The sequence below is a fragment of the Lycium ferocissimum genome, chromosome 12 (genome assembly GCF_029784015.1).
Source record: "Lycium ferocissimum isolate CSIRO_LF1 chromosome 12, AGI_CSIRO_Lferr_CH_V1, whole genome shotgun sequence".
NCBI lineage: Eukaryota > Viridiplantae > Streptophyta > Magnoliopsida > Solanales > Solanaceae > Lycium > Lycium ferocissimum.
Genome location: NC_081353.1, coordinates 26041345 through 26064366, shown reverse-complemented (window position 1 = coordinate 26064366; position 23022 = coordinate 26041345). Strand labels below are relative to the sequence as shown.

Below are 23022 nucleotides of genomic sequence, written 5' to 3'. Positions count from 1 at the left end.
AAATACCTAAATCTAAAAAGAAAGCTAATTCTTGAATTTTCACTTCATAGCCCCAAAATACCCATGTAGAAAAATTTCTTTTTTCTCTCTCAAGTTGTCATCTTTCTTGCATTTTGCTTAAATTCTTGACTTTCACTTCATAGCCCAAAATACCCATGTAGAAAAATTTGCCTTTTCTCTCTAAAGTTGTCATCTTTCTTGCATTTTGCTCAAATTCTTTTTTTTTTTTTTTTTTTTTTTTTGTGTGGGTAAAGGGGAGCTAATTCTTGATTTTCACTTCATAGCCCAAAGTACCCATGTAAAACAATTTTTTTTTCTCTCTCAAGTTATCATTTTTATCTTACATTTTGCCCCAAGTTGTCATCTTTCTTGATTTTTTGTTTTGTGTGGATAAAGAGTAAAAATATGCCTAGACCAGGACCAAGACCATATGAGTGTGTTAGAAGAGCTTGGCATAGTGATAGACATCAACCAATTAGAGGTTCTATTATACAACAAATTTTCAGGTAACTTTGTGGTAATTAATTATACTTTGGTTAGTATGGTGTTTTTTATTTTCATTATTCTAAGTTGTTTACTAATTGTTTGATCAGGGTTGTGAGAGAAAGACATAGTGTTGTTACAAAGAAGAACAAAGAATGGCAACAAAAGCTTCCTGTTGTGGTGTTAAAAGCTGAGGAAATTATGTACTCCAAAGCTAATTCTGAGGTTTGTTTGCTTTTCTTTAAAGGGTTTATAACTTAGGTATCTTGAATTTCAAGAATTTTGATTGTATGTTGTTTTATTTTTGTTGTAATTAGGCTGAATATATGGATCCTGAAACACTTTGGGATAGGGTAAATGATGCCATTGATACAATTATTAGAAGAGATGAGTCAGAGACTGGACAGCTCTTGCCTCCTTGTGTTGAAGGTACACTAAAGTTAATTACTTTCTTTTACCTTGCTACTCATTTTTGTATACTCCTTCCATCCCAATTTATGTGAAGGTGTTTGAAAGGCCGCAGTGTCTCAGAAAGAAAGGAAGACTTTTGAAACTTGTAGTCTAGAATAAGCCATAGATACTCGTATGACTATAAATTATCTCATTAAGGGGAAAATGTGCATTTTAAAGTTGAATTGATACTAAATATAGAAGGGTGTCATTCTTTTTGGGACTGAGTAAAAATGAAAGAGTGTCACATAAATTGGGACTGAGGGAGTGTTAGATTTTAGACTGATTATGTATGCTTTTGTTTAACATGAAACTTTGGTGCTCAGCTGCTCTTAATTTGGGCTGTATACCGGAGAGAGCATCTAGAAGCCAGCGGAACACTAATCCGAGGAGTTACCTCAGCCCAAGAACTCAAGAACCTCATTGTGTACCTCCTAAAGTTTTTAGTAGAAATACCAATGAGCTAAACTCTGCAAACCAACCACTGTTCCTGAGACCTTCAAATGTCAATTCACCAAGATTAGCTTCAGAGTTTGACAGGCCTTCAATGCCTAGCATCAACAATATGGGTGCTTCTTCAAGCGCTAAAGCTGTTATTATTCCGGAAAGTAGTAGTTCATTGGATGTCGGTTCAGTATATCCCCTGTTTTATGGTACTGATCTTCAGCCTGAAGTTTCTCCGCTGGTCCCCCAAGGACCTCAACATAATGTAATTGTTGGGAAACCTATATATCCATCCGTCATTGAGCCTGCTGAAATCAGCCGCTTCCCAAGCTTGTTTCCTTGCAGGAGAGATGACATTCAAGAAAAATCATGTCAAGCAGATTATAGGGACAACACTAGGAGGGTGCCTGAATTGGATTGTGATTTGTCCTTAAGGTTGGGTCAAGCTAGTTGCACTGGTGATTTTAGGCCAAGTGACAATTCTCATGAAAGAGACCAGTTCAAGCTTATGAACAGTACAGGGAAAGAGTTTACTTTCTTTCCTATGGAGTCTGCCAATAGTCCATCAGGGTTGCACAGAGCTCATGGAAATTTGGAGAATTATGGTCACAATGCAGAAACACTATTTAGGAAGCATAAGATGCCCGTTAGGCCAAGTGACGGTTTTCAGGAAAGACAAGACAAAGAGTATCCTTTCTTTCTTGCGGAGTCTGCAAGTCCATCTGGGTTGCAAACAGATCGGGCAAATTTAGAGGGTGAAGGTCAGAATGCGGAAACACTACTTAGGAAACGTAAGATGCCGTTCCATAACGATATGGAACTTGGGCAATTTTTGTGGCAAGATGAACGAACTTTGAACCGCTTTCCTGGTCAAATGAAAAGGCGAGGTTTGTAAGTCTGTAGGCAGGTCCAATTTGTTTTATGATAAAATTTTGAGAGAAGAGAAATTTAGGATGCCTCCTTTGCATTTTATCCTCCAATTTTTGCTTGAATATGATCTTTTTCATTGTTAAAAACGGCACTTAAATATGATGTGTAAATGAGGAATTTAGAACTAACAAAAAATGCAGCAAGTTAACTTGACAGCAATGAGCTGGGATGAATGGCTCAATATACAATATTCTCAGATGTGGTTTGTTGGTATACTAACTGTCCCTGTAAGCTTCAAACATTTGTTCGGTTAGTTGAATATGTAAATGAAGCTTGTTGTATAATTAAACAGTTTATGCTAAACATTGTGATTTGTGTATCATGCTTTGAACTTATTGGCCACTGTTACTGTCATATGAATTTTACTTATTTATTCTCTTTATGTCAATTTTTTTTTCTACAAAAGTATCATCGTGAGTGAAGCGGAATAGGAAATTGTCAAAACAGTAGGTTGGTGGATGATGATGTGTATCAGAAACTATGCCAAAGCACCATCTTGGTGTTTCCATAACCTAAATGCCCATTGAAGTAGTTTGTGAATCTGCTTCTTTTTCATCAAGTCTGTTCATATTGAAGCGATCACATTTCCTGTTGAATAGCTCTTTATTCCCTGGATATTGTAAATGCATTGCTAACTATCATGCCATGTTAATCATGAGGAGTCACATGTTTTTTTTTTTTTTTTCTAGAAAAGCTACTTTATACTATCTTCATAGTAGTGGTGCCTATCTGTCCTAAGAATTGAACTTTTGTTCTTCATTTTGCCTTGTCTTTGCATTAAACATGTGGAAAGAGATCTGGACTGCATTGGCAAAACTTTGCCTGCACTTGTTGTATATCCAGTGCTGTGGAGCTCTTGACCCCAGGCAAGTTTTTCATTTCATTAATCGATCACTGGATATGCACTTCTGCATTGAAGGGCGGACTAGAAGGCAACTTTGTTGAGCAGGAAAATCAAGCTTTTGGTAGCTATTCCTTGGATATGCACTCCATACAGAAAGGGCCTCTGCTGCTTTATTCGAAGAATGTTGGGCTTAATTTGTCGTGAGCCTCTTGATTTCTCTTAAATGTACTCCAACTTCTGTGGAGAAAGAGAAGGTAAAATGTTTCCAGAATTGAATCTTACTGGTAGAGAAAAGGAAAGAAAAGGTAAAATGTTTCTCAAATTCTCTGTCTAAACATTGGTGGACAGAATTACGGTACCTGTGCTAGTGGGAGGTAGCAGGTACCTCATGGAATTAGTTGAGGTGCATGCAAGCTGGCCTAAACATCACGGTTATAAGAAAAAGTTCTTCAAATGCTTGATATGGATATTTGCCTTACATTTAAGGAATTCATGCTGGATTGTTCTATTTAAGTGGAAACTTGATAGGAAATTCTTGGGTAGTCTTATGCCCCCGGGCTTAGTCTAGTTGTAAGAGTGATGCGCGTAATGTGCAATTTCGCATAACGAGTTTGAATGCTGTTGTAGACAAAAAGCCTTAAATTTAACGAGCCGTGTTCATAAGGTTATCAAAAAAAAAAAAAGTTTCTTAGGTAGTCTTAGATTATATATCTCGTGTGATCATGGAAACATTTCATTTACTCTTATCTTTTTCTTAATCATTACTTTTCTTTTACTCTATCTTGAGTCGTCAAGATAGAAGCTGTCCATAAGGTGTTTCATCTAATACTGTTCACAACCTTGGAGAAATATTACTGTGGGAAAGGTAAAGATTTTTGTGGAGAGTGTAAACTTGACTAGACAAAATAGAAGAAATGAGTGGTAAATGCATTTCTTTTGACTGAAGTGTCTCTTTTTGGTAAGTAATCTATAACAGCAATCACCTGTTACCTTTCTATAAACAGTAATCTATAATAGCAATCCTGTATCGTGTAGTATATTGCTTAAAGCGCCAATATTGTTAAGTTGTTCCACGTTGGTTGATGTATGGATTATTTGTCTTCCTATATGATTTTGGACAATTCTTTTACTTTGGTATCTTATTATTTGGTTGTTATTACTACTTATTATTTCTGTTTATTATTACTGATGCTTTTCATCTCTTTTTTTTCTCTCTCCTTGAGCCGGGGGTCTATTGTGAACAGCCTCTTTACCTGTCACAAGATAGAGGTAAGGTCTGCGTACACTCTACCCTCCCCAGACCCCATCTGATGGGATTTTACTGGGTTGTTGTTGTTGTTGTTGTCGTCGTCCCACCCCATGAGCTGGTTTTTGTGGTTGAGTTAGGTCAATGCCCATTTATTATCATCATCCTATAAAGTTTTGGAGATCTGTTAATAGTCAAGCTTCCAAACAAATCAAAATTACTATGCACTTTTGGAAGATTTTGGCATCTTGATTAAATCATCTGCTAACCATGATTAGATGCCTTTTAAGATTTCTTATGATATGCAACTCATAATAAATATCCTGAATCTAAATGAATGTTCTGTCATTTTCAAGTCAAGAGATCCTGAATTTAGCAAATAAACCTGTGAATTGTGATGATTGCCAAAGATATAGTACTGTCTATATTCCTAGAATACCTTTTTGCTGAACAGAAAAACTGAAGCTTTTGGTAACTGTTCCTTGGACCTGCTTTGATGAGAGAAAAGGCCTTTTTTTAGGCCTCTTTTACTGAATATGAAAAAAGTGGTAAAGTTTGTACAACATCAGAACTGGCAAATAAATCCAAGAAATTTTGGCTTTTTTGGTGAAATGTGGTAAGTTTGTACATCAGCAAACTGTATACTAATCCCTCCGTTTCAATTTATTTGTCCGGTTTTGACTTACGCAGAGTTCAAAAAAGTAAAGAAGATCTTTTAATCTTGTGGTCTTAAATTTAAAATATGTAGAATGTACCAAAATGTCTCTAACTGTTGTGGTCTTAAACATGCCATGTAGTAAGTTAGAATTAAAGAGTTGCCAAAAAAAAAAAAGAACATTCTTTTTTAAACGGACTAAAAAAAAAAGTAACATAAATAAATTGAAACAAATCTAGCCATATAGGGAGTACTACTTTTTATGGTTTTGTTTTCACATTGCAGTGTGCTTTCTTTTGACCACGGGTTAAATATTTGCCTCTGGTTTTAGCTTCTTGATTATCTTTAAATGCATGTACTATTGCTTTCTGTGGGGAAAGAAGACATGAATTGTTTCCCTAATTGTAGATGTGTAGTAGTCTGTCCTTCAATGCAGAAGTGCTGCTAGATTGCACCTTTTTTTGGACAGACATGTTGGATTGCATTATTGAAGTTGAGACTTAGGGTGTGTTTGGTTTCATGGAAAATGTTTTCCTGAAAAATAAGCGGGTTTCTTTTTATTTTTTGGTATTGGTAAGTAAGTAGAAAATATTTTTCAAAAGTACTTATATACTATAATCTATTAAAACAGTGTGGGGCTGGGAGGAGATTAGAGATAGTCAGTGTTAAATGTCATTATTAGAATTTGGTTTCCTTCTAAGAAGTCGTTTTTTTTTCTTTTTTTTCATTTTTAAGGAATTTATTTTTTTAAAGAAATTTTTTTCTAAAAATGTTTGACCGACCAAAACGGGAAAATTGGATAAAAATGTATAAAAAATATTTTTCTCCATACCAAACACCCTTATTTGACATTCTTAGGTAAGCTTAGATTTTTTTTACATAGTCGAGAAATCTTAAAGTCAGTGACGCACAATTTGAAACTCGATGAATAACGTGTTCCACTTAAATACAGGGTTCTTACCTAAGCTTAGATTATGTCTAGTTAAGTTCTATTTTGAATATCCCTTATATACCTCAAAGACGAATTGCTTAATATTGGACCTAAATGAGTTTGAATTTAATGCAGACATATATTTTTGGTTCCTAGTTGAACTGACTATATATTATTTGACAGAAAATACATAAATTAAGACCTTCATTACTATATTATATAAGAGCAAATGTGAGGACTTTTGTAGTCCTCACAATAATTTCCCAATTTTTTAAAAACTTTTTAATTAATTACTTTTATGTCCTAATTTTATTTATTTAAGTCAATTTTTTTTGTTTTTTGTTTTTAAAGTCTACTTTTCAAAAGCTATCGAACCTGGGGACTTTTGTAGTCCTCACAATAATTTTCAAATTTTTTTAAAACTTTTTAATTAATTACTTTTAGGTCCTAATCTTATTTATTTAAGTCAATTTTTTTTTTTTAAAGTCTACTTTTCAAAAGCTATCGAACCTCCTACCTCATTTTTCACGTTCTTTGATTTTCTGATTGGTGCTCGATATCCGCATTTGAGCCCAATTAATTCAGATAATTCGCACCGCATCGCGCCTATTCGGGGGGGGAGCGCTTCCTCCAAAGATTTTTTTCCATATCCATGTTCGAACCCCTAATCCCCCGATTAAGAGAGGAGACTCCATCCGTCGCACAAGTTAAATTATGTATTTGTCTTAAAAGTTCATTAATTATGTATAGATTATTTATTTAGAACTAAATAACTTCAGAAAATTAGGATATATAAGTTATAATGTCAAATTCTGGTTCCAAATTTGATTTGAATTAAATAATTTCATCAAAATGGAAGTTAAAATATTAAAGGAGTGGAGTGAAAATTTTGCTTTCATATAACTACCCACTTGTGGGACTATAATGGGTATATTGTTGTTGTTGTTGTTGTTGTACACTTATACTAACACAAATTATATTTCTTTAGTTAAAATATCTACTTTTATATTCAGTTTGGCGGGAAAGACGGCCTCACATAACTAGTAGGAGTAAAAGATTAGAGAACATATCCGACAAAAATTTACCCACTCTGTATGTTTTATACTAAATCAATACTACTTATCATGTTTGAATGATTTAATGAAGTAAAGTACATGTTAATTAATTATGATTAAGTAAAAGAACTCTACTTCCAATACATGACATGCACTCATGCACGTACTGATTTGGTGTAAACCTGTGGCCTGTGGGTAAGTTTTTACCAACAGACATGAAAATCTTAAATGGGTTGCGAGTCATTTCTCAAGTCATATCGACGTAGTATTTCATTTCATCATAGCTTTTTGTTTCAAAAAGAAAAATAGGTAGTTAGGGGCCTATATTTACTTGGCATTTACTTTTACTTATTTTACTCTTATAATAAATGGGAATAGAGGAGCTTCCCGTTCGTACGAATTTACTGGTTTGCCCTTGAAACTTCAATTTATTCAATTAGCTATCCTTGTATAAAGTGGTAAATATTTTCAACTTTGGGCATCTTTAAATACCCTCAAGAAACTGATGATGTTAGCTGTACCTGGAGAGCACCGCCTCTAAACGTGTGGGCCCCTATGTCTTTCTAGTTTTAGGTTTGTGATGTCTTTTGTTTTCCTTTATATCTGTGGGTCCCATCTGCATCTTTACAAATAAAAAAGGTTTAACACTTCTATACAAAGAGGCTGCTCCATTAGTTTGTTTAGGATACATTTTAAAATCTGATGAAAACAATGTAATTTAGTTATTGGCACAGATATTATAATTTATTTAAACTTTATTGCACAAACTTCATTATTTCTTTTTTAATTTCATTTGCAGTCACACTATTACTCTATTTGGTCAAGTCTTTTGAGAGGTCACAAGTGCTTATTTTTTTCAAAAAGTACTTATTTTGAAAAAGTAAGGTGTTTGACCAAACTTTTGAAAGAAAATAGGTGCTTTCGGAAGTGCTTTTTAGAAGCTAAAAAAATGAAGTTTTTCCCTAAAAGCACTTTAAAAGAACTTTTGAGAAAATATACTTACAAACACTTTTTACAAATTTGGTCAAACACTAATTATTGCTCAAAGCGCTTTTTAAATTAATTGGCTAAACACAAACTGCTTCTCATCAAAAATATTTTTTTGACAAGCACTTCTGGAAAAACACTTTTCAAAATATGGTGATTTTAAAAGGTTGGCCAAATAGGCTTATGAAATGAAAGCAAATATTATAATGTCGTATAAATTGGGGAAAAAAATATAAGTACCATCTGAGGAAAAAAAAAATCATATGTTGGGCTCGTGCTGCGCACGGACATATCTTCCTCTAGACCTTACCCCTTCCTTTTGACGGATAGAGAGGCTATTTCTGATAGATCCCCAACTCAAGAAGAGATGAAAGAGCATTATTAGGAATAATAAACACTAACAATAAGCAGTAATAACAACAACGTAATAGGATAACGTAGTAAAAGAAACAATTAGATAGTACTAGAGATAAGAACAAGAAATTAAAGGGCAATTTGCAGGATTACCCTTCGCTGGGGGTGGTCTTTAATTTTTACCCTTCAAAATGGTGGTCTTTAAATTTTATCCTTTAGGCAGAATTTTGCAAAATCTGCCTTACGAAATTCTGCGTAGCGATTTTTTTTTTTTTACTTGAGCTGGGATTCGAATTCACAACCTCGGGGTGTTAGGCGAGGGTTATAAATTAAAGATTACCAATTTGAAGGGCAAAAATTAAAGACCACCCCAAATGAAGGGCAATCCGCGGAAAAAAAAGGAAATTAAAAGCAATATATAAAGGCATGTCAAAATATTATAGAAAGAAGGATGCATGTGCTTCATGTACTTGAAATATACTCTTTTTTTGTAGTTAATTTTATGATTTCATCTTTTAAGTGTCCAATATAAGATACGGTTCTATCACAGATTCTTTAAATATATACAAGTTTAAAAATGTTAACTTTAGATATAATCCACATCTTTACTAATTACTATACATTTAATAGCACGCTCATTATATATAATTAACATATTTAAATATGAAAGGAAAATTACTGTAATTTTGGCACAACTAAACATAAGAAATAAATTTCTAAACAAAGATATGGCTATCAAATAACATACAATTTTAGCGGGAAAAAAATTTAAATTTGGAAAAGGTTGGAAACAACATCTGCATATTTATCAATAATATATAATAAAATTTCTACTATTAAGAAGAGCCGGTTGGGGCTCACTTTCTGGTCGTCCGTTTCCAATTTAATATCCCAACAAAAAATTATGGGCCCCACCCATATATATTATTAAAAACAACAACTAATATTTAAAAAAAATGTGGGCCCCATAATTCTAATATATATATCGTCCGTTTCCAATTTAATATCCCAACAAAAAATTATGGGCCCCACCCATATATATTATTAAAAACAACAACTAATATTTAAAAAAATTGTGGGCCCCATAATTCTAATATATATATATATATATATATATATATATATATATATATCCGTTCCAATTTAATTAAAAAAATTGTGGGCCCTATATATATTAAACAACAACTAATATTAAAAAATAGTGCAAATTAATAATGTCCAAAAAAAGTGCATTAGTATTAAAAATTAAACAATATTCATGTAATTTTTAAAGTATCTCATTGTCAATAATGATGGATTTATTTACTTTAAAGATTCATAGAAACACTAATATAATAAAATTTTAAATACGGAGCACAAACTATAATATTATATTAATCATGTTTTAAACATAGTATCTCAATATATATATATATATATATATATATATGTGTGTGTGTGTGTGTGTGTGTGTGTGTGCGCGCGCGCGTAAAAAAAAGCCGGTGCATATTAATAATATAAAAAAAAAGTGCAAATTAATAATGTCAAAAAAATGCACTATTTAATTAAAAAAATTGTGGGCCCCTATATATATTAAACAACAACTAATATTAAAAAATAGTGCAAATTAATAATGTCCAAAAAAAGTGCACCCGTATTAAAAAAATCAAACAATATTCATGTAATTTTTAAAGTATCTCAAAAATTGAACCCCATATTAAAAAAAAATATATAATATTAAAAAAAGAAGTGCAGACTTTTTATTCGTAGCAAACACTAATATAATAAAGTTTTAGATACGAAAGCACAAACTACAATGTTATATTAATCGTGTTTTGAACATAATATATGTATATATATGACCCTATATTAACAAAATCAAGCAATATAAAAAAAAAAAAAAGTGAACTCCATATTAAAAAAAAATAATGTCAAAAAAAGTGCAAGATTTGTATGATCGTAAACACTAATATAATAAAGTTTTAGATATGGAGTGCAAACTACAATGTTATATTAATCGTGTTTTGATATATATATATATATATATATATATATATATATATGCATAAAAATAGTGCAAATTAATAATGTCAAAAAAAAAATGCACCCCATATTAAAAAATCAAACAATATTCATGTAATTTTCAAAGACTCATTGAGTCAATAATGATGGATTCATTGCCACGTGCGTATCAATCCATTAATTAGTAAATGAAATTGCTTTTCTTCAAAAGGTTAGGTAATCAAACCATACAATTTTCTTTCTTTTTTATATTAGCCTGAGATCTAATCTAGCTATTAAACTGTTGTATTTGCTATTCCGCCATGTCATTTATTTGTTATGTTTACTAAAATAAATATACTTAAAATATTTATATTTTAAAATAAGATAAAATTTAATTACTTTTTTATTTTTATTCTTACTCCAATAAATGTGAAAAGAGATTAATGTCGTAGAAAAATATCTATCAAATGGAAATCAAATAATGAATAACGTAAATTAGTCAAATTATAATTCTAATCGACGTTTTCTTAAAAAACCATGCAAAAAACAACATGACAAGTAAAATGAACTAAACCGAGAATATTTACCAAAAATTAAAAAATAGTATTTCTTCGTTCAAATAGAAAATCAATTTCTACTTTGTTTTGTTTTAAACATGTAAAATTAATTTAATAATGTAAATTACAATTATCCAAATCAAAATTTGATAAAAAATAATAAGTATTTTACACTTTTAAATTAATCGAATTAAAATTAAAAGTATCAACGATACTTAAATATTCACATTGCTTTATCTCAAAGAGAGGAAAATAGTTTCTTTTTAAACAAGTCTTTCTTTTAAAAAATATTAATAAATTTGCCGATTTTGTATTCGTAGCAACCATTAATATAATAAAGTTTTAGATACGGATGACAAACTACAATATTATATTAATCGTACTTTGAACATATATATATATATATATATATATATATATATATATATATATATATATATATATATATATATATATATATATATATTATCACCATTCAAAAGTACAACTATATACACGTACGATCGCATAATCTAAAGTGTTGGGCCGCGCGCGCACGGTATACCCATAGTAATATAACTAAGTTCGTGTTGATCCCGGGCTTGTCACTAGTGGAATTGAGGAAACATATGCGGTTATAAGGTGATAAAGTGATCTGAATATGACTCACCAAGCTGTACTTTTGTCACACTTCATGGGGAACTTCAAACAAATCCTTACTGAAATCGAGTAACTAACGAATCAACTTATTGAGTTATTGTCATATTAAGTAGGCCAAACCCATCGACAGGTACACCTTCGCTACTTCACTTTCATTTTGGAAGCACAAAGCGACTTCGTTTTAAACACCGGGTGGGTCATTCCTATTCCACTTAGACACTTTTTGTACCGTTATCGGAGAAACCAACACCAAAGGGCGCCACCTCATTGCGCATCCAACTTGACCAAAAGCCTCAATTTTTAATGGTCAAACTCCATTTAATTTATAAATTAGTGAACTTACAATTAAAATGAGTTGTACTGATTTAATTGAGTTGGCACAATTTAAATGGCTTTGCACAATTTAATTGGCCACTTAATCCACGTAGGAGACGATGGTATTGGTTTTGCTCCTATAACGGTGCAAAAGTGTCTAAGTGGAATAGAAATGGCCACCAAGTGTCTAAATGGAACAAGGGCCACTTTAGGTGCTCAAGTGAAAGAAGTGGACGACCACAGGTGTTTGTCGATGAGTTTGGCCTATTAAGTATTACTCTTTCGTTCCAGTTTAAAATAGAATATCTGATTGGACACGAAATTTTTTTTTTTTTTTTAAAAAAGGAAGATTTTTCAAATTTATGATCTATAGCAAGTCATAAAAACTTATGTGATTAAAAATCATCGCATTAAAGCTAAAATAAAATATTTAAAGTTCAATTATTCCTAAATATAGAAATATATCTTTCTTTTTTAGATTGACTAGAAAATAAAGAGTGTCACATAAATTTGGATAGACAGAGTATGTAATAAGTAAAACTCGCAATTTACTTACCAAGCTCTCTCGTATTTACCTTTAATCCTGCATTGGACTATTGAATGAAGTTTCCCATTCACTAAAAAGTGTTGGTAATATGTGGTGCAATGAAATGACAGATTAACATATTAATCACCCTTCCAGGGCTTCGGTCTAATGGTTGCTTGAAGTTTGCCACAAATAAAATCTGATATTTAAATGAAGAACGATAAATGGGTGGTCTCATTAATTATCCATTGAGTTTTGAACTGTGGTGGCGGCCGACAATCTGATGGTGACATTCCGAGGCTACGGTGTTTGTCGGTGTTGCCAAGGAATTATAGTGAGAGCCCGCAAAGGTGAGAGTGACGTTTACTGCTTACTGGACTTGAAACAAAGCTTCAGCTCCAAAAAAGTTGAAATCGATTTTATGAACCGTCATTGACTATGTTCTTCATTTAAGTTATCTCTGATACCAACTGTCACGACCCTAATTACCGATCGTGCGGGCACCTAAATATCACTAGTAGGCGAACCCTTACCCATTAACCCATTAATCACTAGCCAATTTCAACTTCTTTAATCATTTATACTCTAACAATCCATAAATAAGTGAATAAATAAATAGTCTAACCAAGTCATAAATGATAAGTAATATAAGTGCGGAAGTCTAACTATTAAATTCCCAAAATCTGAAAATCATCGTACAAGGACTCTAACCAATAATACCTAAAGAATGAAATATCTGTCAAATACAATAATAAATAATGTTTGGAATGAAAGTAGACATCCGGAAAGAAAGATCTTCAAAGCAAGATGGCATGAATGGCTCACCTCGTATCGACCAAGCAAACTAGCTTCAAGCTAGAGACGTGGTCGGATGAAATCTTCTCGGAACAATCTGCACTCAAAAAGGGTGCAGCAAAAGTAGCATCAGTACAAACAACACGTACTGAGTAAGCATCATAGGCCGACTAACATCAGCTCACGCATATAAGCATAAAATCAATCAAGATAAGCAGATACGCACATAATACCCAAATCAAGGTCACAACATATCACATAACTGAATCACAACCTAAGGTGAAGCTTGTAAACCATAAGTCTGACAAGTCTCAATAATCTCAAGTCTATAATCAACAAATCTAAGTCCTAGAACTAGGCAGAGTCAGTAGTCCACAATTCTAGCCCAGTCCATAATCTGATCCATGCTACAACAAAGGTACAACAAAACATACCAAATCAGAAATAAGAAGCCATGTGATGATGCAGAATAAAATGTAATGATGTGCAATGCAATGCAGTTGCCAAATACTCCAAACCTGTACACACATGCTAAATGGTAATGTTTTCCCCAAATAGTCATGACCTGCAAGGGACCCATGGTGTCCATGTACCACTCGTTTTAGAACGAACCTCGGACCACGAGTTCACACCAAGGCCACATCGTCACCTCCTATCAAATGTGCCTTACGTAGATGTATATGTTCCATCTTCAATTATTATCAGTATTATCCATCACAATGTATGTCTCAGCATAATCCAGTTCATTAGTATGTATGGACTATGAACAATTAGCAATATCAATGTCAAACACAAGACATCATGCCACAAGTCTTTCATGAATCGTTTCCGAACCATTTCCATCATGTATGAGTGAATGAATGCAAAATGCTTAAATCGATGTAATCAATGCCAATGAATCTACTATGGAAGTCACAACGCTATAAGTCATATCAAGACTTATATAAATCAACTCAACAATAAGCATGATCAATCAGTGAAATCAAATGCAAGGAAAGTGTAAGTCACAATGCTATAAGCCATACCAGGGCTTTAGATAAGTCAGCTCAACCATGGAATGAATCATACAAACCATCTCAGTCAACACAAAGAGTCCATGTCTCCCTTTACTTCCACATATAACGAGTACACCTCACAACTAAGTCTTGTTTGACCAAGGTGTTCCATTTTATCGTATATCCTCATTAGCACCAAGTTATAACTCAATATCAATATACGTATGCAATGAGAATATATGCCATGCACAATATCATTATCAACAGTAAGTCATACGTCAAGTTTCCATCTAAGTACTACCATAAGTATATATCACGATTCAGGTCTAAACTCATTATCCTTCCTTTCTGCGATGATATTTGTCACAATAAGAGAGACTGGAGTACAGCGCATATCACAGCACAACAATTCAGGTAACAAGTCTAATCACAATAATGGGGCAACAAGCCACCATCAACAACAACCATCCTAATAGAACTCCATCCTGAATCACCACAGTATGAATATAACTACACCTTCAAAATGTGTAAATAACGGCAACAAGCCCACATAATCAGAAGTCATACCGACCGAGATAATATCCAACCATACATCTTGTCCGAAGACCTAGTCATGCTTTCTCCCGTCAATTCTACGCAATATATACGTTTCACTAATCAAAGTCTAACTAAAGTAAATCGTAACCTACCTCGAATGCAGAACAGGAGCCACAAACTACTCCACACGAGCCTTCTATTTCCGAAACGCCTTAGAACAGTCAAAGTCTAGCAATACAATGCTAAGTAAGTGATAAACCTTCAATTCAAACAAGAATAACAATTTGGGGAAGAAGACCCAATTACTTCTACCTTTTTCAGTTGGTTAATTAATCCTTAGGACCATAATCATCCTAATTATAGTCCCAATTATCATATTGAACCAGTTAATGGGTTTTCTAATCGATTCAACCCTCCTTACATAGTTTTTAGGCCAAAGATTCCATTTTTATGAGAACCCTAGGTCTCAACAACCAATTTCCATCATTGAATATCAAGTTCTCATGCTATGAAACGATAATCTCTACTTTTAGATAATTAAACAACATTAAATAACATTAAACACATCCATTAATATTCTAGGGTTTCCTTGGTATTTGTGTTCTACCCTTTAATTCCCACTAAAGGTCCTTTGATTAAAACAAGAATCGAATAAGAGCGTAACGCGAAGAAAGTTGGTGATTAAGGCTTACCTTTGATGGAGAATAGTGCCCTAGCCTTAGAAAGTAGCCTCTGTCCTCTTGGGAACTGTTTTTGGGATTATGTGAGGATTGGGGTTGAAATAAGGTATTTAAAACGAGTTTTTGACTTAATGAGGACCGCTGCAGCGGTCCCTGCTTCTCTGCAGCGAGACAACCTCTTGCTGCAGCGGGCCCTCGAAGAAGCCGCCCTTCGCTTTCCGGGACCCCTCCTCACTGTAGCGATACCATGGCAGCGGAAATCATTCCGCTGCAGTGGTGGATTTTAAGCAGTGACCACAAAAATTTACCACTTTTTATACTCTAAAAATCATTCTAAGGCCTTATGAACACAAGCCAACAAACAACCAAGTTAAAACACATCACAGAGTCACTTATAAGTCACAAAACACAACATAAAACTGACCCCAATTTATTTAGATACGCTCATTCCTAACCTCGGGAAGGTACTAGCAAGGGTAGAATGGTGAAGTTACGCATAACGACCAAGCGGGTCGTTACAGATATATGGATAAAAATGAAAATGTAAAAAATACTAGAACTTTTCTCACTACTACAAACAAAGGTTTTTCCCACTAACATTCAGTGAGAAATTTGTCTTTATAAAATATGATTTTTCCATCTCATTTCCATCAAACCAGCTCACAGGGAAAACGCATGGTGAGAAGCAGGTTCCCATTGAAACGATGAGAAATTTCATAATTTTTCTATGTGAAAACACTACAATTTAGATTTTTCACATCAACATTCAGTGAGAAATAGCTACTGAACATTTTTCAATGAAAAATCAGTAGGAAAATAGAGATTTTTTAGTAGTGTTTGTATTTTGTACTGACATCAGAATCTCCAATAAGGCAAAAGACTTCACTACAAATTGTTATTGATTTGGCACAATGAAATCAAAATTAACATTATAATCACAAGAGCAATACAGCAACATTCAACAAATCTTTTGAGAATCATTACGTAGAGACTTCATTTCACATGAAAGTGATGACAATAGACAAGATCACACAAAAAAAATGCAGACAATAAGGCATTGGTGGCTATGGCTGAGGCAACGGCCGACATTCCGGCGGTAATGTTGAGTATCTGGCCGAGGCTGCAGTGTTTGCCGATGGTACATATGAGGTAGTGAGGGATATATACATATATATATATATATATACACATACAAAAAGATCTTAACACTTTTAGCTAATTGGATAAAAATAAATTTCACCCGCCTAGCCGTAATAGTTTATAGTTATCATATTTGTATACACGTTGTATAACAAGTATTTAATGATACACGTATTATACATAGATTATATAGTGATTATACACAATACACTGCACACTAGCCAAATTTTGTTAAATAAAATAAAAATTAGGGTTATTTTTAGTTATAGCCTTTGTTGGATTTCTTGTAGTGTTATAATCCTTATATTAAATCTCGAACACTCTTAAACACCCTCAAATTTGTTTTGCCATTGCCACAATACATGGATTGATCCATCCAATAAAGTTCGTCATTCACTACAACTTGTTACTATTATTTGGTACAACAAAAACAAAGATCAAACACATTAATCACAATTAGAGCAACAACAACATTCAACAAATCTTATGAGCAATATCACATGGTGATGGCAATAGACAAGATCACAAAAAATGCAGACAATAAGGCATTGATGGCTATGGCTGAGGCGGCGGCCGACATTTCAGCGGTAATGTTGAGTTTCTGGCCGAAGCTGCAGTGTTTTCCTATGGTGCAAATGAAGTAGTGAGGGCCAGTGCCACTGATAGAAATGCTTACTGGGCTGTTGCTTTGAGCATCATTTCTAGTTGTGCATTTTTCAAAATCTTCTTTGCTCACATTAGCCACTGTGTGCTCTCCAGTCCACGTGAATACTGGACAAATTGTTGGGAGGAGTTAAAAAAGAATAGAAAAAGAAAATCAGTTCAATTTACATACATTGGGTGTTAATTGAGACAATGGAGCATTTGCTATTAGCATAGGTTGCTTGATGAATACAATTTTCACATGAGTTTATCCAGCGTTCAAAATAGTAAAACAGAAGCTAAAACAGAAATTGTGTTTTAATATCTGATACAAAATTCATTGAGTGTCTTTAAGAAATTTAATCCTCTCACTGTACTCGAGGTATTAGATTACTTCCTCTCAGGACAGAACAAATATACATGTTATTGGAGTGGTGGTACCTTCAATGCCAATAACTTTACGGACTTAAAGACAGTCAAAAACCACACAAAGACTTGATTTTATTAAAAAGAAAATATGTAGAATTTTGATGTTTCGGGCCTCTGAATTTATAGACGATGAAAGGGTGAGATGGAGAAGTGGAATCCAAAAAAGTGTCATTTCTTATTTCCCGTTCACACCTTAAAACCCCAACAATTTAAGCAATATATATGCACGATCAGTGTATGGAATTGTTGTACAATTAGTTCACCTTTACTTATTATAGCAGGTAACTTGTCCTATTTCAAGATTACAAATTCAATATTTTAAGAAGGCTTACACATAGATATTATTTAGATAACCTGATCATTTACACCGACAAGATATTACTTAAATTCTTTTCGTATTCACTACGTATATTGAGGTGAATTAGAAAAAAATCGTATATTGGTAGGTTTACCCCAAATTCTTTAAAAGATTACGAATATAGAGTGCAGGAAGAAGGATGGCGAAATGATCAGCTATGCCTACTTCTAATTTGAATAATAAAAAATGATCTAAGAATTCATATAATCGAACCAAATGAATTCAAGTCATTTGATTGACCGCATATGCCTTGATTAGTTGCATATATTTAAACTATAATCGGTTATAGGAGATAACTTCTGCGAATTGATTTAATTGTTAGGTTAGGTATTCGGCCAATAGCTACTAATTAAGGAGTATCACATGTTTCTAGTTATAGTATGCTTTTGGTCCTTAAGATACAAGCCATAATGGAGTTACAACGTTATAGACTATACCCTACACTAGTTGCGGATTCAATATTTAAAGTTGCGGATTCAATATTTAAAGTTTATGAGTTCGTGTATAATAACTTTAAGTTAAAATAAAATAATAATTGAGTTCCTGTCAAATATTTATACTTGTTTATTAGATTTCTTAAAATATATACAATATTTGGGCAAAATTTATTCAGTTTCCGTAGGCTCATATATTTCACTCTAGATCTGTCTCAGCCATGCACTCTAGCTAGGTGACACCGATCACCATCGAACCAAGAACTCAATAACCTTATAAATTACTCTACCATGGCTACCCAATATTTGTGCTTAAAAGGAGTAATAAAGTGGGAGAAAAATCATATGTGATGAAGATTCAAATTTCAACACGAGAAAAAAGATTATGTGATTTCATCTTATTTGTTTTAGTTTTGATGGACATAATTAGGTAGTATTTGTATCGGTGAAATACAACTAAGGATGATAAAATTAGACCATGAAATCATGATCAATCTAAAGTAATTAGGCTATGGCTCGCCCATATATTAACGCAACCTGTTTTGATCCCCCAATTCAACTCATTTTGATCAGCCCAACTCAACCTATCTAAAATATGGCTATAGCTAGCCCCAATTTACCAATGAAAAATCTTGCCATAATATTTTAAAGAATACATTTTTTTTGATATGTTATGCATAGTCATAATAAAGAAAAAAAACTTTTATTAGGTACTTAAAAAATAAATTATAGTAAAACAAACAAAGAAATTAAAGTTAGTAAAAGTTGAACGGATCGGGTTATAACTCATTATTTAATCCATTTTAGCCCAAGTAATTTTGGAACGTGTCATTATGACACGCTCATCCCTATATTAAATTATATTCAAAATATCTTTTGAATACGCAAATTAACCGAAAACCACCATAAATGGGTTGGTCTTAAAACCTTTAGAACGCCTATTTAACATTCTTAAGTACAAGCAAATATCCAATGAAATAATCAAGATGCATGTAAATTAACCGGAACACCACCATCAAAATTTATATATTCACTAGTAAATTAATGCCGAATACTCCCTTTACTAAGAGAAGAACGATTTGCCCTTCAAATGGGTTGGTCTTTAATTTTTGTCCTTTAGCAATTGTACCTATGTTTAGTGGGGCATAAGTTTTTTTAAGGGCGAGGAACATAACTTGTAGGATATTATGATGCGAAAATAAAAACTTATATCCGACGAAAAAAGTTATTTGCTATGAGAGACAAAAATCAAAGACCTAGACATAATTACATTTTTTTGCGCGGATTGTCCTTCAAACGTACTGGTCTTTAATTTTTGCCCCTCAAATTACTGGTCTTTAAATTTTGATAATTCTTTCGTCTAAAACAAAAAAAAGTAATCGAAAATATCCCCGAGGCTCGAGTTCGAACCCTTTTAATGGACAAACTTTTATCCGCTAAAAGAAAATAATTTTGCAAGGTAAGATTTCGCGAAAGTTAGGCCTTAACTTAGTCATGCTGTAGTTCCAAGTTAGGCCTTATAAGGCATAACTTCTGTAGTTCTAAATTATGCACTGTACGGACTTATTGTAAATATACAGATATATTTTATGTATAAGTTATGCATTAATGCATAACTTATATATATACATTGAAAAATAACATACTTGAAAGAAAACAACAATATGCCTTAAGGCATAACTTTTATATAGAAACTTTGTTCAACATGAAAATCAAAAACACAATAACTTGTCTTATGATGTATATATTTTTTTTTTACTCGTTCATTGATGCATTGTTGGGACTCGCATCGCGTAAAAGGGCTGTATCTTAGCCGAATTCGGTTGGGATGGCTTAACTTGACAAAGGCTGCCACATACACACCACAATCCCCCGAAAAAAATGATCAAAAATTTTACTAATCCGTTGCGAATATACTTAAAAATCGAAATTCTGAAGAACAATTGCGACTTTTTTTTTTTTTTTTTTTTATACTCGCTTGAAAAAAAAAAAAAGAACTAAATATCGAACCTCTGCATCATCATCCTCATCATTATGAGTATTTTCGGCCACTTAAAGTGCTGAAGGACAAAAATTAAAAACCAGCAATTTGAGGGGTAAAAATTAAAGACCACCCCTTATTGCATTTGTGCGAATGACCCAGGCATGTGAAATTAATGAGTAGTTAATTAGAGATATAAAAGGGAAGTTGTCAGAAACCGATTGAAATTGGAGAAATTTAGGAGAAATTAGTGGGATACAGAGAGGCTTTCTTAATTATACTTACCTAAATTATCTCCAGATTTGAATGTTTGATTAGCAGCCCACTTCTGGTAACCAGCTTTTCCACCAGGAATATTCCATCCAAAATCACCACCAACATTATGTGTTTCTGCAGCACCACAACTTATAACGCACACTAAAACCAAAATAAAACTAACAAATTCCAACATTTTTTCCATAATCTCAAACTTCACTTGTGTTTATGTTCTTCAGGTCGTCCCTGCTTTTTTTTTTCTTCTTTTTTTCTTTCTAATTTCGTAGGTAAAACATAGACTATAGTTGGGGTTTCCTTATAGTGAAGAGATAAGATTAGGAAATACTATCCAAATATCAATGGCTGGAAAAGGGAAACAAAAATGCAAGTTCAACTTAGAGCTAGTTGATGGCTAAAGGATATATGAATGGGACCTCTACTATGGACCATGCATTGTCTAGGAGATTAGGACTTCGATCTTTAATAGTTGTATAATTTGGTTATTTGTGTAAGTTTTAGTGATGTCTTAATAGAGCCCGAACGGAGTTACGCTTTTGAAGTTTGTGAGTTTTGAAAAAAATTTAATCGGAAAACATTTAATTGCACGGTTTGTCCTTCAATGGTCTTTAATTTTTGGCCTTCAAAATTGACTTATGTCTAGCGAGGTATAAGTTCATTAAGGTGCGGGCATAACTTGCGAGATATTATGATGCGAAAATATAAACTTATGCCTGCGAAAACATGGTTTGTTATGAGGTAAAAAATCAAAGACAAGCACAACACATATAAGGACAAAAGTGCAAATGGCCCAAAAATTTATCTACAGTACTCGATGTTTCAATTCTTTTCTTTTTTTTGCACGGATTGTCCTTCATTTGGGGTGGTCTTTAATTTTTGTCCTTCAAATTGGTAGTCTTTAATTTTTGACTTTCGCCTAATACCCCGAGGTTCTGGGTTCGAACCCCAGCTCAACAGAAAAAAGAAGGAATTTTTGCAAGGCAGAGTTTTACCTTCAGGCCAAAATTCTGCCTTGCGAGTCCAAACTCTATCTTGCGATTTTTTTTAAAAAAATTTTGACGGAGCGGGGGTTCGAACCCAAAACCAATGAATTTTTAGCGAAGGACAAAAATTAAAGACCACCAATTTGAGGGACAAAAATTAAAGACCACCCCCAGCGAAGGCCAATCCTGCAAATTGCCCGTTTTAATTTTACCAAGCTATTGAGTATATCATGATTTCGTAACTTTCATATAACCCTTACTATTAATCATATTTGATTAATATATCTTCATCTTAATCTATCACTTAAATATTTTAAATTTAACATAATTTAAATTTCCTGCTGCTGATATTAAGACAATTAACAATTGTTTTGCTAAGATTAAATCCATCAACTTAAAATTTTGGATTTGTCACCAAAAGTAAGGGTGGTGACGGATTGGGGCTACATGATTGCCTTAACTAGCCATATATATATATATATATATATATATATATATATATATATATATATATATATATATATAGTTGGCGCAGAATGGTGCAAAATACTAAACAATAGTAAAATGTATACTATGTGTTACCACCTTCTAATAATTTTATCTCTAAATCAGGTAAAAATTTTAAAAACTAAAAGATATGTAAATTTATAATAACGATTCATGATCAAGCAAAGAAAAACACAAAAATAATTATAAAAAATGAACGTTAGCAAACGGTATAATTAAATAGGAATATGATGACGAGTCTCTATGATTTTAATTGGTTTTCCGTTTTAGAGAAGAATTTATGAAGGAAAAAAAAGTATTGAATTGAATAAATCATGGTATTTTGGCAACCTTTTCAGTTTTCCTTTTCCTTTTTTATAAAATTTGCTCTAATTCAACTCAAGATTTTCTTTAATTTAACTTAATTTTTTAGTAGTAGAAATTAGCAGCTTTTGACAAAGTCGTAGGAGAAGCTTCCGCTCAAACCCAAAACCCATATGAAGAAAGTATTTTGTTGTTGATGTTCTACACATTATTTGCTTTTCTTATGAGTGATAAAATCAAGTTATTCACTTTGTATGGAGTACTAAAGATTGTGATTAATTTTGTTGTACTTTTGGTATGAACTTGATTTTTTTTTTTTTTTAACTTGAACTTGAAGTCCATACGGCTTTGTGTCTGTTTTTTAAAAAAAAATTCGCATAATATTTTTTATATTATCCGCGCATCACACGGATACGTATACTAATACTAAAAGAACGGAACAATTTTACCTAAAAGTGGCAAAGATAACACACGTTACAAAACAAACAAGAACGCGACGAAAGATGGGAGGGTAAATTTCACATATGGTTATGTAACTATCACTAGTGTTAGATCTTTCAAAGTCA

At 32.8% G+C, this 23022-nt stretch overlaps 2 protein-coding genes and 1 long non-coding RNA gene across 3 annotated transcripts; 2 read left to right on the top strand and 1 right to left on the bottom strand.

The window, feature by feature from the left end:
• Positions 1-126: 126 nt before the first annotated feature.
• LOC132039988 (uncharacterized) lies at positions 127-2847 on the top strand. Its single transcript, XM_059430583.1, has 4 exons — positions 127-506; positions 594-708; positions 801-912; positions 1260-2847. Exons 1-4 carry the CDS (start codon positions 406-408, stop codon positions 2270-2272), a joined length of 1341 nt encoding a protein of 446 aa, XP_059286566.1. The 5' UTR covers positions 127-405; the 3' UTR covers positions 2273-2847.
• Positions 2848-16874: 14027 nt separating this feature from the next.
• On the bottom strand, positions 16875-21040 carry LOC132040225 (umecyanin-like). Its single transcript, XM_059430854.1, has 2 exons — positions 20676-21040; positions 16875-17317 (listed from the first exon to the last, which is right to left on the bottom strand). Exons 1-2 carry the CDS (start codon positions 20848-20850, stop codon positions 17043-17045), a joined length of 450 nt encoding a protein of 149 aa, XP_059286837.1. The 5' UTR covers positions 20851-21040; the 3' UTR covers positions 16875-17042.
• On the top strand, positions 20448-20832 carry LOC132040226 (uncharacterized). The gene is made up of 2 exons (XR_009410636.1): positions 20448-20556; positions 20642-20832. It is a non-coding gene; the product is annotated as an uncharacterized LOC132040226 (long non-coding RNA).
• Positions 21041-23022: the final 1982 nt, after the last annotated feature.

Coding starts and splice junctions, on each gene's coding strand:
- LOC132040225 (XM_059430854.1), bottom strand. CDS start 20,850: ATGGAAAAAATGTTGGAATTTGTTAGTTTTATTTTGGTTTTAGTGTGC. Junction 17,318..20,675: donor CAAATCTGGAGATAATTTAG/GTAAGTATAATT, acceptor CAATTTGTCCAG/TATTCACGTGGACTGGAGAG.
- LOC132039988 (XM_059430583.1), top strand. CDS start 406: ATGCCTAGACCAGGACCAAGACCATATGAGTGTGTTAGAAGAGCTTGG. Junction 507..593: donor ATTATACAACAAATTTTCAG/GTAACTTTGTGG, acceptor TTGTTTGATCAG/GGTTGTGAGAGAAAGACATA. Junction 913..1,259: donor CTTGCCTCCTTGTGTTGAAG/GTACACTAAAGT, acceptor TTTGGTGCTCAG/CTGCTCTTAATTTGGGCTGT.